Source organism: Scardinius erythrophthalmus (assembly GCF_964197995.2).
Source record: "Scardinius erythrophthalmus genome assembly, chromosome: 12".
NCBI classification, from domain to species: Eukaryota; Metazoa; Chordata; class Actinopteri; order Cypriniformes; family Leuciscidae; genus Scardinius; species Scardinius erythrophthalmus.
The window spans coordinates 7,005,270-7,023,019 of NC_138232.1; the positions used below are offsets into that span (position 1 = coordinate 7,005,270).

At 37.4% G+C, this 17,750-nt stretch overlaps 1 protein-coding gene across 1 annotated transcript; it reads left to right on the forward strand.

Moving 5' to 3' along the window:
- The first annotated feature begins 105 nt into the window (after window positions 1-105).
- On the forward strand, window positions 106-16,281 carry st7l (suppression of tumorigenicity 7 like). The gene is given in 16 exon segments (XM_081380260.1): window positions 106-348; window positions 3,495-3,577; window positions 3,675-3,834; window positions 3,928-3,982; window positions 4,075-4,190; window positions 4,273-4,351; window positions 6,736-6,824; window positions 6,827-6,909; window positions 6,911-7,006; window positions 8,215-8,329; window positions 8,423-8,495; window positions 8,644-8,746; window positions 10,921-11,071; window positions 11,224-11,316; window positions 11,462-11,601; window positions 16,077-16,281. Coding segments are annotated over 16 exon segments (1,701 nt in total). The 5' UTR covers window positions 106-179; the 3' UTR covers window positions 16,173-16,281.
- Window positions 16,282-17,750: the final 1,469 nt, after the last annotated feature.

Consider the following 17,750-nt stretch of genomic DNA (forward strand, 5'->3'; position numbering starts at 1 on the left):
CAGTAAATAGTATATACTGCGCGTTAAGCAAGCATCCATTATGTACTTGTATTAAGTTTTACATCAACAGTGGGTATAAAACAATCAACAGGAGCTGCGCCATCTGGTGGAGAGCATCGCTACAGCGCTCTCTCCTCCAGTATCCCACAATTCTAATGTTTACGGCTCGTCGGTGAAAGATGGCGGACAGCAGTGGCAGTAATCCTCAATCACCCGGTTTCACGGAGAAATTAAAATCGTGGCTCTGCTGGTCGTGGACGTACATATGTGCGCTTTGGTTCGCCATGGTCTTGACGATGGTTTACGTGCTGAGGAGCCCTCTGAAGCTGCAGGAGACCGTCAACGCAGGTGTGTGTGTTTATGATCAGCTGTGTGCATGTTTACAGCTCAACACAGGGTACATTTCTGTTCACTGAAGGAGAAGTTCACACAAATATGAACATTCAACCGTTATTTCTCTCATCCCCACGCAAACCCATACGGCTTTCTATTTCTGTGCAATATAAAAGCAGGAATTTTGAAGTCGGTGTTTTCCATGCAATGTCTGTCAATGAATGGTGACTGAAGATGTCAAGCGCCCAAAGGGACTAAAAATGACCATTAAGTATTATAACCAATATGATTCGTGCATAATTATAATTTATTTGAAGTCATACTGTAGCATTGTGAGAGAAACAGACCTGGGTTTAAGTCAGTGTTGTGTTAAGAACTTTAGTTAAAAGCAGCTGTCAAATGCAATGTTTTGTACGTTAATGTCAGTCTGACACAAAGTACATGCCATCATCTCAGTTTCAAATGGTATTAGCTAAAGACTTAAATAAAATGCCATTATAATTTTCACATTTTGTTATGCATATTAATATATTATATACATTTTTGCACAGTACAGTGTGCATGAGATGTTTGACAAATAGCAATATTCATAGGAGGAATTTGTCAACACTACCATTACATAACAAACAGAATGTAAATATTTTTATGCAAGATATGGGTTAGGTATAATTTTATTTTTTTTAAGTTAATAAAGTAATTTGTGGCCATGTATTATGAGTTGTGTTCGTAGATTTATTATAGATTTATAATCAACTAAACAAAACTATTTCTATATTTCTGTTTACTGTGACTTTAAGTGTTTCATTTCAGCATCTCAGTTTCAAATGACATCAGCTTAAGGTTTAAATAAAGTCCGCTCATAATTCTTTATTTAGAAATGTTGCTATTGGTATGAATATCTACATATACTAGTGTGGTCAAACCGATTAATCACGATTAATCGCATCTTTAACATAAAAGTTACACATTTTAATGTCACATTTTGTATATTTAGTGCAAAAATACAAAATGTGACATTTAAAAGTGTATAAATCACTCGTTTTTATACAGGTAAAGTTACAGCGGAACACCAAATTTATCTTGCCTCCCCTGAGCCCATAAAACAGACCCTCGAAAGCGTGCGGTGGGTTTGGTGGGGGTAATTGAGAATGAATGGGGGAGGAGAGGAGAGGCAATGCCTCCATCACACTATGATTGGATTTGATTGATACGGCTTTCCTGTAGCTCAATCAGTAGAGCGTTGGCGCATGCAACACCAAGGTCATGGGTTCGATTCCCAGGGAAAGTGAGAACTGTAAAGAATATAGGCTAAATGTGTACTTTGAAATGCAATGTAAGTCGCTTTTAAGCGTCTGCCAAATGCATAAATGTAAATGTAAATGATTTGTTCACATGATAAATCCCGCCTCTTGCTTTTGTGCACGTTCCTCGTCTGCGAATATTTTATATTATATATATATATATATATATATATATATATATATATATATATATATATATATATATATATATTAGTGCTGCCAACGTTAACGCGTTAACACATGCGATAAAATGTTTTCATTTTAAAAATAAACATTTAAAAATATTTAATGCAATTAATAAAGCATCCGTTTTCTGCAAGAGAACGCGCTTTCTGTGAATGTCTATGACACACAGAAAGACATCTCGAAAACGCCACGCCGATATTGATTCTTGTTTTATTCCTTCTTTTGTCCCAAAGTCTGCTTGCCATGATCCATAATGTTTGAACGAAACAACAACACTGTGAGCGTGCCGCTAAACATTACGTAGTTGTCCGCATCTGTCGCCATGGTTACTATGGTAGTACTAGCGGAAACCAGGGATAACGCGGATATTACGTCATTGACAGGCGACAAGTGAACAGGGACGGGCACTATTTAAAATTGTGAATTTCTCTGAATTTATAAATTCTTGGAAACATTTAGGAAAATGTAAGTACATAATTGAAAGAAATATATAACACTGTGCAAGTGGTTTTTGGATATTTTGATACACAATTCTTACATATTGTACCTTTAATGAGTTAAATAAAGTCTTAAGTTAACATAAAGAGTTGTGAGAGAATGACCTGCATCATTGTCAGCAGCGGCTGGTCTTAAAGTGACAGCAGCCACTAATGCTGTCTGACATTAATGTTAATCAAAGAACAAAGGTAACTGAGAAAATTACTCACTGCTCTTGAGTAAAGAACTTTTGAAGCTTTAATAAGGATTAATCTATACTTAATTTATAATTGATGCAGTGCAGATAACTTTATTCAGTTTCTGTATATTTCACAGGGCACAGGTAAATATGAAATGTATTATGGGTTTATGTGAGGATTGTTTAAGTTGTTATATTTTTTGAAGCCTAATACATTTTAAAAAATGGATAACTTTGAAGTGCACTGTAATTTTGAATGGCTATAGTTAATGAATTATATTAATTAATTAATTTTCATGGAGACATCAGTAGCTGTATTAGTATCAGTGATACTGGCCTTCATTCATAAAAAATGCCATTAAACAAGTATTTAAAATATACTGTCTTTGTTATTTCTACATTAATTTGGAAATTAACTGTGAAATTATTACATTACAAAATATATAAAAAATGCACAATGAAAATGTGTGCGATTAATCATGATTAATCACAAAAAATGTGTGATTAATTAGTTAATTTTTGAATCGATTGACAACACTAATATATATATATATATATATATATATATATATATATATATATATATATATATATATATATATATATATATATATATATATATATATATATATATATATATATCTATATCACACACACACACACACACACACACACACACATTATTTTAATGTATATGTTCATATATTTCAAAAGTGCAATGTGAATGTGATGTTTGAGTAGAAGCATTATTTAGCGGTTTATTTTAATATTAATTTAACATTTAATCATTTTATAACCATCATTTTATGCAAGATATGTGTTAAGTTTTTATACTTTTTTCTACGTTTAAAAAATAGAAGTTGTAAGCAAATAAGTCATTTGTTGCCATGTTTTATAAGTTGTGTTGGTACATATATATAATAAAAATTGTTAAAAAAAAGTTGTTATATAAAACAATCATAATTTCTGTTTCATTATCTTGTGTAATTCATCCACAGCCTCTGTGTTTTTAAACACTCTTACGCCTAAATTCTACGTTGCGCTCACGGGAACCTCCTCGCTCATCTCGGGCCTTATATTGGTGAGTCTTTTACCTATTTGTTGTAAACTAATTATGCTAGATAACAAACTTCAGTTTCAAAGCATTGTGAAAACACACTCGCTTGATTGTCTTTCAGATATTCGAGTGGTGGTACTTTAGAAAGTACGGCACTTCGTTCATCGAGCAGGTTTCTGTCAGCCACTTGCGCCCTCTCCTGGGAGGAGTGGAGAACAGCAGCTCCGCGGGACTCTTCTCTTCAGTAAACGGCGATACAGAGCAGAGAAGCAACGTTGCAGGTTTTATTATAAGTTGTTAGCTACTGGTTATCTTTCCAAACATTTCAAAGGAAATGTAGTAATGTTTGAGCTATTGTGTTATTTTTCTTTCAGAATGTAAAGTGTGGAGGAACCCACTGAACTTATTCAGAGGTGCAGAGTACAGCAGGTATATTTCTTAAATGCTGTCAGTTAATTGCCTTAATTTATGAGCTTTTAAATAAATGACTAAACATTATATTCATGATCCTTCCATTCCAGGTACACTTGGGTGACGGGTAAAGAGCCCCTGACATATTACGACATGAATTTATCAGCACAAGATCATCAGACCTTCTTCTTGGGAGACACTCAGCAGCTTAGACCAGAAGACTCTGGTTAGTCTCATGCGCTTGTACTTAAAAAAAACAATCAGAACTGCCGTTTAATCATGGCTGTTATCTGTTGTTTGTTGCGCAGTAATGCAGAAGGCCTGGAGGGAGAGGAACCCGCAGGCACGTATTCGAGCAGCTTACCAGGCAATTGAAATGAACCGCGAGTGAGTTGAATTCAATTTAACATCTTCGGACGTGACTCATCCAGTCAGAGATTTTAGAGCTGGAATGGGATATATTATAAAAAGCAATAAAAACACATGAACTAGGGATGCAGTGCACAATATGTTGGTACCATTTTGATTATTCCTCTTTGATTTTATCATATTGGTCAGTATTGGATATTTAATGTCACTTAAAGCTAATCTTTAATAATAATTTAATAACACTGTTAAAAGTGAACTTTAGCAAATATCTAAATGAATACTCATTTTTCATACTGTGCATTATAAAGTGTCTTAAATTCACTTGTATTTTATCATAAATTTAATTTATTTAAATGTAAAAATTATACATTTATTTAGTATATGTATATATAAATTATATGGAATTTTAATGTAAGCCATGTACACTGGTGGTCAATAGTTTGGAATAATTAAGGTTAATGTTTTTAAAAGCAATTTTAATGTTTTTGAAATTTAAATTCATTTATTTGTAAAAGTTTGTTAGTTTTATGTAAATGTGCTCACCTGTTTAATAAAGTACATGTAGGAGCGGTCGAAGTCTCGGACGTGGAGCTCTCGTTTATATACTGTCTATGGGAGCTCTCGGCATCTCGAAAACGCCGCGCTGATATTGATTCTCATTTTAGTTCTCCTTTTTTATCCAAAGTCTGCTTGCTATGCTCCATAATGTTTGAACGAAACAACAACAGCGTGTAGATAGACATTGCGAACTACAAAGTTGTCCATGTCAGTCGCTTTGGTTACTATCAGACGGCTCTGGTTCATAGCTCTGGTTGCCATGGCAGCACGAGCGGAAACCAGGGACAACACGGATATGACGCCATTGGCGGCGACAAAACGGAAATAAAGAAACGGGACGTTTCTCAAATTAAATTACAAATTTCTCCTGGTTTGAAAGTTGTTGGAAACAGTCGGGATAATGTAAGTACACAACTAAAAAAAATATATATACCATAGATATAGTGATTTTTGCTATTTTTAAAGCAAAAAAGTTACATATTGTGCCTTTAATACATCCGAGTTGATTTGACAGATGCCAGATCTTCTAATCGTGATAGCTGATATTTGGCTATTTTCGTTCTTCAAACGAATTTGCGGATTTGACCAAAATATCTGGATTAAGTTATCTGAGATTACCGCACGTTCTTGTGTTCATTGGAAAGGACAGATATATCAACACTCGAAACCATGATCAGCAATGCAGCGATTGGCTGGCGGCAAGACAGCAACGTAATGACATCATATCAACATTCCTGGACCTTTATAAGGAAACTCGTTTGTTACATGATTCCCCATTATTTCCGTTTTATTTCAGTGTTGTAATTAGCAATTCATTTAATTTTACCTGTGAATCAGATTTGTTAAGTAACATCATTTATTAAAGTTTCTATTGGTCAAAAACAAATTCTAATGGCACAGCAGAAGTTATCTGCAACTCCTGCGCTGCATCAAACCACTGACATAATAGCTGCAAGTTAATGCGTGGCTTATGTGTGTAAGACTCCAATAAAATTCTTATCTAATTATTCCCTCACGAATAAATCTCGCAGTGAGTAAAACTGTCTGTGTATATTATGATAGATTACACCACATTATAATATTATTTTCAAATTAAATTTTATTATTATTATAAGAGCCTCACTGAGTCAGAAGACTTCTCGCCCCTATGAACACTATCACTTTGGAATAAAGGTCTCTAGTTTTCCACTAACCTGCTGCGCAGCAATAACCAGACAGACTCCAGACAAAGCCTCAAAGACAAATGAATATGCTTTAATCACAGAGGATCTCTGACTAATTTCACAGAGAATCCCCCTGACAAAAAGAGTCCAACAGTTTATATAGAAAAAGTGCATAACAAAGGCAACATGATCCATTGCATAATTACTCTCTAATATGATTGGTTCTTGATATGTATAATTCTCTGTTACTAGGTAAAAGCAAATCTGGATTCCTTTACTTCAGCTTGCAAGGGTCATGAGGTTAAATATATATATATATAGTCTAGTTTGGTTTCCTCTTTTGTTGTATTCAGACACATATTCAGTGTTGGGAATATTTCGGTTTCAAAAGCATAGAAATGTTAATGTTATGATTAACTAAATATTTCCTTCATATACATTTTAAAATAACTGAATTCTATGTGAATGTATTATAAATGTAATTCATTCCTGTGATGGTAGTGATGAATTTTCAGCATCATTTTCAGCATCACATGATCCTTCCAATATGGTAAAAAAATATCTGACACTGAAAAGCCAGTAATTACTTCCATGTTACAGTTTATACACAGGCAGTCAAAAATTTGTGTAGATGAAGTTTCCTTTTTCTAACTCTCCAGCGTATGATTCTGTTCATTGCAGATGTGCTGCAGCGTATGTGCTCCTTGCCGAGGAGGAAGCCACAACCATCACAGAAGCTGAACGGCTATTCAAACAAGCCCTTAAAAGTGGTATGAGACTTTCACACTGTCACACACATGCCCTCAGCATACAGTAACTCACGCTGTTGTTTTCTACCGTTGCGTTCACAGCCGGTAAAGACACCAATCTTGTGGTCTACATCAAGCGCAGACTGGCCATGTGTGCTAGAAAACTGGGTCGCATCAAAGAAGCCGTAAAGATGATGAGAGATGTGAGTGAAGCAATATAACACAAATAATGTTCAGGTCTGTATATTTTAATGATTATTCTAGCGCAAAGTCTTGCCCCATAGATTATCATAGTAAGTGCTTTACTGTAAATTTGATTCTGTTTGTTTGTTTTTTGACCTGAGGGATGAGTCAAAAAAAACAAACTTTGGTAATCAGCAACATATTCCTGTAACTTTAGTGCAGGTACATAAATTCACATTTAGTGTAGGATGTTGTAACATCCATTGAATATTTTCAGGGCTAATGAACATAACATTTCCTTTCCAATTCTGCTCTATTATGAAATTTTAACTGTGAAAGAGGAACTTTAATTTACAAAAAAGTATTTTAAAATATCAAATTATTGTATAATTATTTTTATTCATTTCATTGTTTATGTCTAATGCCTGCTACAGATTCTGTGATTTCGGCAATCCTATAAGATCATTACAAATCACACCGTACGACATGGATCTAATAAACTTGGGTACGACAAATATGTAGACTGTACGGTGATGATGACACCTATTGAATCGTAGGCTACGACGCCTACGGTCTAGAAATGAGCAATTGGGTTTTTTATGTGAGGAGGAAGCGAAAGAGAAGAATATGGCAAGGGAAAAGATTGCAATTTGGCATGCCAATCTGGCAAATTGAGCTTTAGGTAAGTAGTTATAGTTTTAGCGCCATGTCATGTTAATCAATACTCCATTTCATGTTGCTTTTTTATTGGCTAGTCAGTAGATATAGGTCGTAGCAGCAAACTCACTATGAGATGATCATGCTAAATTTCTGACACTGTCAGAAAATTATCGCAGGCTATCTTTGGTCTCAAGACTGTGACAAAGATCATCTTTGAACCTCTCTTACTGTATGACGCAGGACCACCGTTTAGGAGAAACCTCACAGAAGAGAAACCACAGAAATTGCTCATCTTTCGTCTTGGACAGCCCAAAATCGTACAATGTGTACCGGGCATAAAATATTGATGTTATAGTTATAAGTCATCAATGTAAGATGTCATCCATGTAACTCTAGAATATATTCTGTTATCATCAGACAATAATTTGTGCTTAAAATTTTAAATACTTTTTTATGAATGTATTAGAACTTGAAATGTCTACTTGTATCACTCGTAAGAACTTTTATTTTATTTTGTAAGTGGCATCTCATACTTCAATTATACTCTGTTTCCTGTTTCCCTGGACAGTTAATGAAAGAATTTCCTTTACTGGGAATGTTAAACATTCACGAGAACCTTCTAGAAGCGTTATTAGAGCTGCAGGCCTACGCAGATGTACAAGCAGTCCTCGCAAAATATGATGGTGAGCTCATTCAACTGTCACATTACTGTACTCTTCAAACTGGACCAGAAAGTGATCGATGTTTCACTAACTATCTGATGTTTCCTCCACTAGATATCAGCTTGCCTAAATCAGCCACTATATGCTACACATCTGCCTTACTGAAAGCCAGAGCGGTGTCAGATAAGTAAGTCTTCTGCATTCTGGAAGTATGAAATGATGCAAACAATTGTCTGTTATGTCTAATAATGAACAGCATATAACCATATCATAGCATAGGTAATGTTTATGGATGATAGTTTGCTGAATGAATCTGAATGTGTGTCGTATGGCAGGTTTTCACCTGAGGCAGCGTCTAGACGAGGTCTCAGCACAGCAGAGATGAACGCAGTGGAGGCCATACACAGAGCTGTGGAGTTCAACCCACATGTACCAAAGGTTCGAAATATATATATTTAGATTTGCTTACCTCCAATTAAAAAGAAAAAAAGCACCTTATTATACTTTATATTGCAAAAATTGAAGTTTCTGGGCCACACATCGGCTTTATCTCACTGATATTCATGAGTGCAGGCATATTGTCATGGCCAGAAGGTGATGCTGTTGTAGTATTTACAGTGAAGCATATTGTAATCATCTGCACTAAACTGAAACTTTTCTAACACGCATTGTTCACAGTTTTAACATTCAACATAACTGCAGGTGAGGTTGTCGAGCCAAGGCTGCCAAACATAGATTTGCGTAAGCTGTGTTTAGGGTGAAAGTTATATCACCTTTGGTTTGTCTTTTTGCCCTTTAAAGATGTTTTGACCCCCATCATCTGTTTCTTTCTTTGTACCTGGCTTCAACTTGCCGCTTTCCAAAACACTAGATCCGACTTCAAAGTACACAACCTCTTCACACCCAAACACACAGTCTCATACGAAAGGGTATTGTGCACCACAGACGTGCTGTATCAGACTACAAAGAGCACCTGTTTGAGATGTGCAGCAAATATAAACACACACACACATACACCTGGTATTTCAAATGCCAAGTCTGGCCCTAAGGCAAAAATGAGCTAGAATTTGGGCAATGCAGTGATATTTTACACTGTTACACAAGCAATAAGGTACAAGAGAACGTGACTGTATTTACAATAAATTATTGAAAAATGGTCCTTCATATCTTTATTATGCTGGAACGGCTTCATAAAAGCAAAAAGGCACTTAATGACATGCTGAATGTCATGATCTATTGTACTTTATTGCTTTATACAGTTATTAAAAGTATAAATTTACTTTTTATAAAGTTGACAACATACACTATCATTGAAAATGTTGGGGTAGGTAAGATTTTTTAAAGTTTTTGAAATAAGTCTCTTATGCTCAGCAAGGCTACATTTATTTGATAAAAACAGTAATATTATGAAATATTATTAAAATTTTAAAAATAGCTTTTCTATTTTAATAAATTATAAAATTATTATTTGAAGCATAATTACTCCAGTCTTCAGTGTCACATGATCCTTCAGAAATCACTCTAATATGCTAATTGTGCTACTTAATGTTTTGTCAAAATTCAGATTTTTGTTAGGATTCTTTGATGAATAGAAAGTGTTATATGTCACTGTTGATCAATTTAATGTGTCCTTGCTGAATAAAAGTATTAATTTCTTTCAGAATAAAAATTTGCCCTTTGAACTTTTGAACAGTAGTGTATGTTTCTGACTATTACAGTGGGCAAAAATGGTACTATTAGTATAATTCATAAAAAAATTTGGCATTTGTCAAATGCATTCAATTATTGCTAAACACATTTAATTTATATCTAACACATTAACCGACATCCCAGAAATGTGCAAAATATAATGCATGATGTCATCCATCACTGGACACCCGCACCTCCCCTTTGCATGGCATCTCCAAGACCACTGTAGTGTGATGTCATCGCTCAGGGTCCGTACGGTCAAGTGAAAAAAGATACGAGACAGAGGCTTATGGGAGTTCAGCAGGGGCTTAAGAGGAACATCCACATGAAAGAGACCCATCACTGACACTTGATCCGCCATAAAAGACCGTGTTTGTGTGTGTGCATGTTGCGTAGGACAGCTGCCTGTCAAATGTCAGCATGATCATAAAGCTAAATTACCCATGTCTACGAAGCACATGTTTGTGTACATTCTGACACATCCACTGCGGTGATTTTACAGAAAGATATGTTGGGATATTTGTTTAAAATGCAGAAGGTGCGCTTGACACATTGTAGAGAATCAGCCGAATCGAGTTGTAATGTACAATAATCACAGCCAGGGGCATTTGGGAAGGTTATCCTCTGGATAATACCATTTAATCCTGCTGTATTGCCCTCTACAACACTCACCCTGGGGCCCGGAGCCGGGGACTGACTGCTCTCTCTCACACACATAACATGTTATTTCTGTCAAAACTCTTTATCATTGAAGCTTGTTTTATTAGATTGAGCTGGTCTCGCCATGAAAATAGCTATACAATAAATAATACCTTTTTTGTTGTTGTTGATGTTCATTTCACTAATGAGAGTGGCTTTTTGCTTTATGGTAATCAGAATTGGGGTAAATGTGTTTATTGTCCTTTCCTTGTGTGTCGTTGCAGTATTTATTAGAGATGAAGAGTCTGATTTTGCCACCTGAGCATATTTTGAAGAGGGGAGACAGTGAGGCGGTGGCGTATGCTTTCTTTCACCTGCAGCACTGGAAGCGGGCAGAGGGGGCGCTCAACCTGCTACACTGTACCTGGGAAGGCAGTGCGTACAGTGCACATCTTTTATTTTTCACACACCGTCACATTCTTGTATAATAGAAGATTACCATTCTCATTTACCATGAAAATGTTTGCTGTAAAACAAAATGTAAACGATCTCACCTGATGTCAGTCAACATCTTTTGGCTCTCGTAGCTTTCCGGATTATTCCGTACCCTCTGGAGAAGGGTCATCTCTTCTATCCTTACCCAGGATGCACAGAGACCGCAGACAGAGAGCTTCTGCCTTGTAAGTCTACACTCTGTTTATACCTGTATTTGTATACAAATAGTAACTGTTAGCACGAGCATAGAGTGTGGAAATTATGAACAATAATGGGAAAATCGAGTATTTGTAGACATGTTTTAAGGATATGTCTTTCTTTTTCTTCCAGCGTTTCACGAGGTCTCAGTGTATCCAAAGAAGGAGCTTCCTTTCTTCATCCTCTTCACAGCGGGCCTTTGCTCCTTCTGTGCCATGTTGGCCATGCTCACACACCAGTTTCCAGAGCTCATGGGGGTCTTTGTCAAAGCTGTGAGTATCTGCACTCCTCAACAAACCCAAAAGTGTTTGGTTTTTGCCTTCACTCTCGTCCCTCTTTGCCCTTTAATATTTATTTATTTTTTTGTTTAGAAGAGAAAGACACAATCACTGAACTTCCAAGATAAACATTTCATTGTGTTGCAAAATAAGAATGAAGTCTCTGTCAATGGCACTCTAGATGGTATAAACCACGGCTCCTTATGAGACCAACAACTGTCTGTGATGTTGTATTAGTGGCAAAAATGTCGTCATCGCGTTTGGACGGTGTTTCGGGTTGAGCACGCGAGTCCCCATTTCGCGTGGTGGTGTGCACGGCGTTTTTGTAACTTTGCGCGCAGCTCCGCTTTCGCAGATACACGACTTCGAGACGGCTGTGTCCAAGCAGGTGCATCTATATATATATATATATTAGTACTGTGCAAAAGTCTTAGGCATGTTAATGAAAAACTATGCGCAAGTGTACCTGGACAAAAGCCGTTTTAAACGCAAAGGGTCGTTACACCATATATTGATTTGAATTAGTTAATAGAAGTTAAATCATAAATGAATTAAATTTGGGATTTTATTTTTGAAAGCATTCTCACTTTACAGCATTTTAACTCAAGTGCCAGTGCTTTTCACAGTACTGTAGCTTTGCAGGAAGGTTTCTTCACGCATCTTGGAGACGTTCCCGCAGGTCTTCTGGATTTAGTTTGTCTCAGTTTCTTCTGTTTCTTCATGTAATCACAGACGGACTCGATGATGGTGAGATCAGATCATACCGGCTGTTGTCAGACTCCTTGTGTATACACAAATCTCACTGGATTATTACAATTAATGGCAAAAAGAATGTTTGGAAATGTAAACTGATATTTCCTACTGACACACTACAGCAAAAGATATAAATAACTGACTGAAAACCATTTTTTTTGAGGGGGGGAGAATTAGAAATTCTTTTATAGGAGAATTAGAAATTCATCTTGGGACATTTGGCACTGGCACGAGTGACCAAAGTTGTGGATATAGCAGCCCAGCCATGAATATTGACTCTGTGGATCTCCTGATGAACAGTTTTGGTGGAAACAGGAGAGTCGAGGTACACATTTAATTCTGCAGTGAGTTGGGCAGCTGTGGTTTTATGCTTATTAGATACAATCCAGGTTAGTACCTGGACATTGCTTTCAGACAGCTTCCTCTTGCGTCGACAGGTACTCCTGTTGGATGTGGTCGTCCTACGTGGTGGTATGCCGACATTATTCTGGAGACCATAGCTCTCGATACACCACAAAGACTTACTGTCTTGGTAACAGATGAGCCAGCGAGACGTGCACCAACAATTTGTCCTCTTTTGAGCTCTGATATGTCTCCCATTATGCTGTGTGGTTTGCAATATTTTATGCACAGCTGTGCTCTTGCTCTGCTAATTCAACCTCACTCTGGTCTTACTGATGGAATGTAAAATCAGTGAAGATCAGCCACCAGGCCGCACATATATAAGCGTGAAACCTCCAACACTATATTGGCCAGTGTTTCATTTTCATTATCCAACCCCTGTATATCCACAAGACTTCAATCAAGAGCTTATGTACGGTCCTCAGCTTCAAGCAAGTCAATGAAATAGGGTGGAAAATGGATAGAGCAGAAGTGAAGACGAGCATGCGTTTAAATTGTTTGGACGCCATCCCTTAAGTCCTTCCGATGCGCATTTCGTGGCGGTGCATTCTTCTCTTATCATTGTTTACATTCATCTGTGGTAATTAATAGCGAGTGATTGATTTCAGAACACACTTGAGTTGTTGCGCTAGGCCTCACCTCCGAGATGCATTCAAATTCGCTCTAGTTTCCGTTACACTCCCTTATTTGCCCGCGCGCACACATGCATGCTTTGTTCCCCGTCCACTCCAAACATCTTGTTCTCCTTGGGGAACATTACCCTAATTTTTAATTGCAATAAATTCCTGAATGTGACGACATGCAGCCTCAATGGCCTTTCTCTTTTTATCAACCTCGTTTGTCATCTTACAACACATATTTACGTTAGCACTATCTATTTCCTGGATCTGCGTTAAAATGGATGATACCCCTCCAGCTTCCACTCGGCCCAGTTTTCCTCCCTATCCGACGCGCGGCCCCAGGCTTCCTTTCCCATATTCCGTCATAAACATCTGTTCATCCGTGAAATGTATCGCTTCATAAACACATTAGGGGCTTGTTTATGGTGGATAGAACTGTGGAGGTTTCAGTGTTTTTCAAAGGAAAAACTTTACAGTCTTAAAGTTGGGTGCCATCCAGAGATTTTTTTTTTCTCTCTTGTTTGTGTCTGTCTGGACCTCCATGTAGTATCCCAGAAGGATAAACTCTATCATACTTACATCTAGCACTTCAGGCACTTTAAAGGCAACTTTCTGACAGCTTGTGGCTCAGACACTCAGATAGTCCATGAATGAGGCCGACAACACAAGAAACGTGTGCAAAAGCACTATTACGTTTTTAGTTTCAGGTTGTACAGGTGTTTCTCATGGACCTCTTGTCTCATGTCAACATCATTTCACATCGGCCATGATCACATTTCAGTTTAGGGCTAAAATTCGTAGTTGACCGTTGTCATTTTTGTTGTGTTTATTCTGTTATTGAGAGGAAAGCATGCAGCACTTTTACATATTAAAAAAGTCGCTCTCAGCAGTACGGACTGCGTCAGTATGTTCATTAATAGTGTATCGCTGCAAAGGTAATATTTTGCTGGCTGCAGATAATTTAATGGCCACCGGTGTCGCTAATAACAAATAAAAGTAAATCTGAACATATACAATTATAGTATAGTTCTAAATATATAAATGTAAATCTGTATATATACAGACAGATATAGGTCTGAATATATATATATATATATATATATATATATATATATATATATATATATATATATATATATATATATATATATATATATATATATATATATACACTCACCTAAAGGATTATTAGGAACACCTGTTCAATTTCTCATTAATGCAATTATCTAATCAACCAATCACATGGCAGTTGCTTCAATGCATTTAGGGGTGTGGTCCTGGTCAAGACAATCTCCTGAACTCCAAACTGAATGTCAGAATGGGAAAGAAAGGTGATTTAAGCAATTTTGAGCGTGGCATGGTTGTTGGTGCCAGACGGGCCGGCCTGAGTATTTCACAATCTGCTCAGTTACTGGGATTTTCACGCACAACCATTTCTAGGGTTTACAAAGAATGGTGTGAAAAGGGAAAAACATCCAGTATGTACAGTCCTGTGGGCGAAAATGCCTTGTTGATGCTAGAGGTCAGAGGAGAATGGGCCGACTGATTCAAGCTGATAGAAGAGCAACTTTGACTGAAATAACCACTCGTTACAACCGAGGTAAGCAGCAAAGCATTTGTGAAGCCACAACACGCACAACCTTGAGGCGGATGGGCTACAACAGCAGAAGACCCCACCGGGTACCACTCATCTCCACTACAAATAGGAAAAAGAGGCTACAATTTGCACGAGCTCACCAAAATTGGACAGTTGAAGACTGGAAAAATGTTGCCTGGTCTGATGAGTCTCGATTTCTGTTGAGACATTCAGATGGTAGAGTCAGAATTTGGCGTAAACAGAATGAGAACATGGATCCATCATGCCTTGTTACCACTGTGCAGGCTGGTGGTGGTGGTGTAATGGTGTGGGGGATGTTTTCTTGGCACACTTTAGGCCCCTTAGTGCCAATTGGGCATCGTTTAAATGCCACGGCCTACCTGAGCATTGTTTCTGACCATGCCCATCCCTTTATGACCACCATGTACCCATCCTCTGATGGCTACTTCCAGCAGGATAATGCACCATGTCACAAAGCTCGAATCATTTCATATTGGTTTCTTGAACATGACAGTGAGTTCACTGTACTAAAATGGCCCCCACAGTCACCAGATCACAACCCAATAGAGCATCTTTGGGATGTGGTGGAACGGGAGCTTCGTGCCCTGGATGTGCATCCCACAAATCTCCATCAACTGCAAGATGCTATCCTATCAATATGGGCCAACATTTCTAAAGAATGCTTTCAGCACCTTGTTGAATCAATGCCACGTAGAATTAAGGCAGTCTGAAGGCGAAAGGGGGTCAAACACAGTATAAGTATGGTGTTCCTAATAATCCTTTAGGTGAGTGTGTGTGTGTGTGTGTATATATATATATATATATATATATATATATACACGTCACACGTCACACGTCACACGTCTTGACTGTTTTCTCTCCCCTCTCTCTCTCTCTCTCTCTCTCTCTCTCTCTCTCTCTCTCTCTCTCTCTCTCTCTCTCTCTCTCTCTCTCTCTCTCTCTCTCTCTCTCTCTCTCTCTCTCTCTCTCTCTCTCTCTCTCTCTCTCTCTCTCTCTCTCTCTCTCTCTCTCTCTCTCTCTCTCTCTCTCTCTCTCTCTCTCTCTCTCTCTCTCTCTCTCTCTCTCTCTCTCTGCAGTTCTTCAGCACCCTCTTTGCACCACTGGGCTTTTTTGCAGACAAGATGGAGAGTTTTATGCCCTCCTGCCTGTGGCATCAACTTGCAAATGTCTGACGTACACCAATTCATACATACTTGCACTCAGAAACACTACTGTACATGTAATATGTGTAAGGTCCCCAACTGTACTGACAATAAAAATGTTTTGGCTCTTTGACACACTTCTCTTTTGCGACGGTATTTGTTGTCATCTGACATTATTGTGTACATGTTGACTAAACGCCCGTCTCTCAACCTCTATGCCGTGACTGCCTCTAATCCCGCATAAATATGCCTGCTATGGCCACGGGGCAGGTCACCACAGTTATATAGTGCTGATGCAATCACTGAGGAGGAAAGAGACTGACCTTGAATAGATCTTATTCACAGTAGTGCCATCTTTGATTTTTAACTGGAATGAAAGCGAGGCTGTAAGGGATAGACTTACATCTCTTCAGTGGGTTGTACTATTATTTAATGTGCTTTTGTTAGGCTCTGCTGACGAAACACTGCAAAAATCTATAAATATCTAAATGTCAGTAGACAAAAAACTCCAGACTACATGATTTGTGTAAAAATATAAGTGATCTAGGAGCATTTTACAGCGAGTGCCGTTGAAAACATGTTAAGTCTGTCCCCCACAGCCTCGCTTTCATACCTGTCATGACGCTGCTCTGAATACTGAAGATTTGGCAGTAAATCATGTGTCTGTTTTTAGAAGATCTCGCAACACAAAGTTCACATCCACAGCATGAGGGTGAGTTGGTTACACATTTGAAACGGTATGTTCACACAGAATACTATAATAGTCTTTCTTATAGAATGAAGGCTTGAGATTGTAATTAAGACATTAGAAAAAACTGTCATAAATGTCACTCAGTTTGTGATGATGTGCTGTTCTACAAATGAGGCAGATCTGGGTAATGGTTGATTGAATGTGTCTGACAAAATATGGTTACACATCTTTACATTTTGTCAGGCAGAAAATACTTAAGATGTACCAACAAAATATTAAATGTTTTATAAACATGGGTGGCAGAGTTAAAAAAAAAACTTAAGAAATTCAGTTTTTATTTAACTGTTCTAACTTTCAAGAGGGCTTTGCAGAGATATGCAAAAATGTAACAATATTTTATGCAAAAATTATAGTATTTAGATTCCAAAATACAGTTTTTACTAACGTTTTCTTTCTGTTGTTGTGGTTCAACCAAAAATTATTATTTTTTTAAATAATTTTATAAACATTATTCTATGGCTACCCATATTCTTCAAAATGTCTTCTTTTGTGCTCAGCAGAAGAAAGAACAGCTTGAGGGTGGGTAAATGATGACGGAATTTTCATTTTTGGGTGAACTATCCCTTTAATAAAGGTAGATTCATTGGCGGGCTTTTAGAAATTACGTTCCGAGCAGAGCCAGTGACTAATGAATGGCGCACGCGGGAGGCAGGGCAGTAAAACATATCCCCTTGAAATAAATAGGCTACCATTATCTAATTTGTACACGCAAGGTGCTAAATTTGTCTCACATACACCTTATTTTTAACGTAAGAGCAGGCGCGAGCGTTTTTAACTAGAACAAACTTGAATGTGTTCACAAACTTCCGATTTGAGCCGTGTCCAGTTATTTTACCTGTACAAAATCAGTTCGCTGT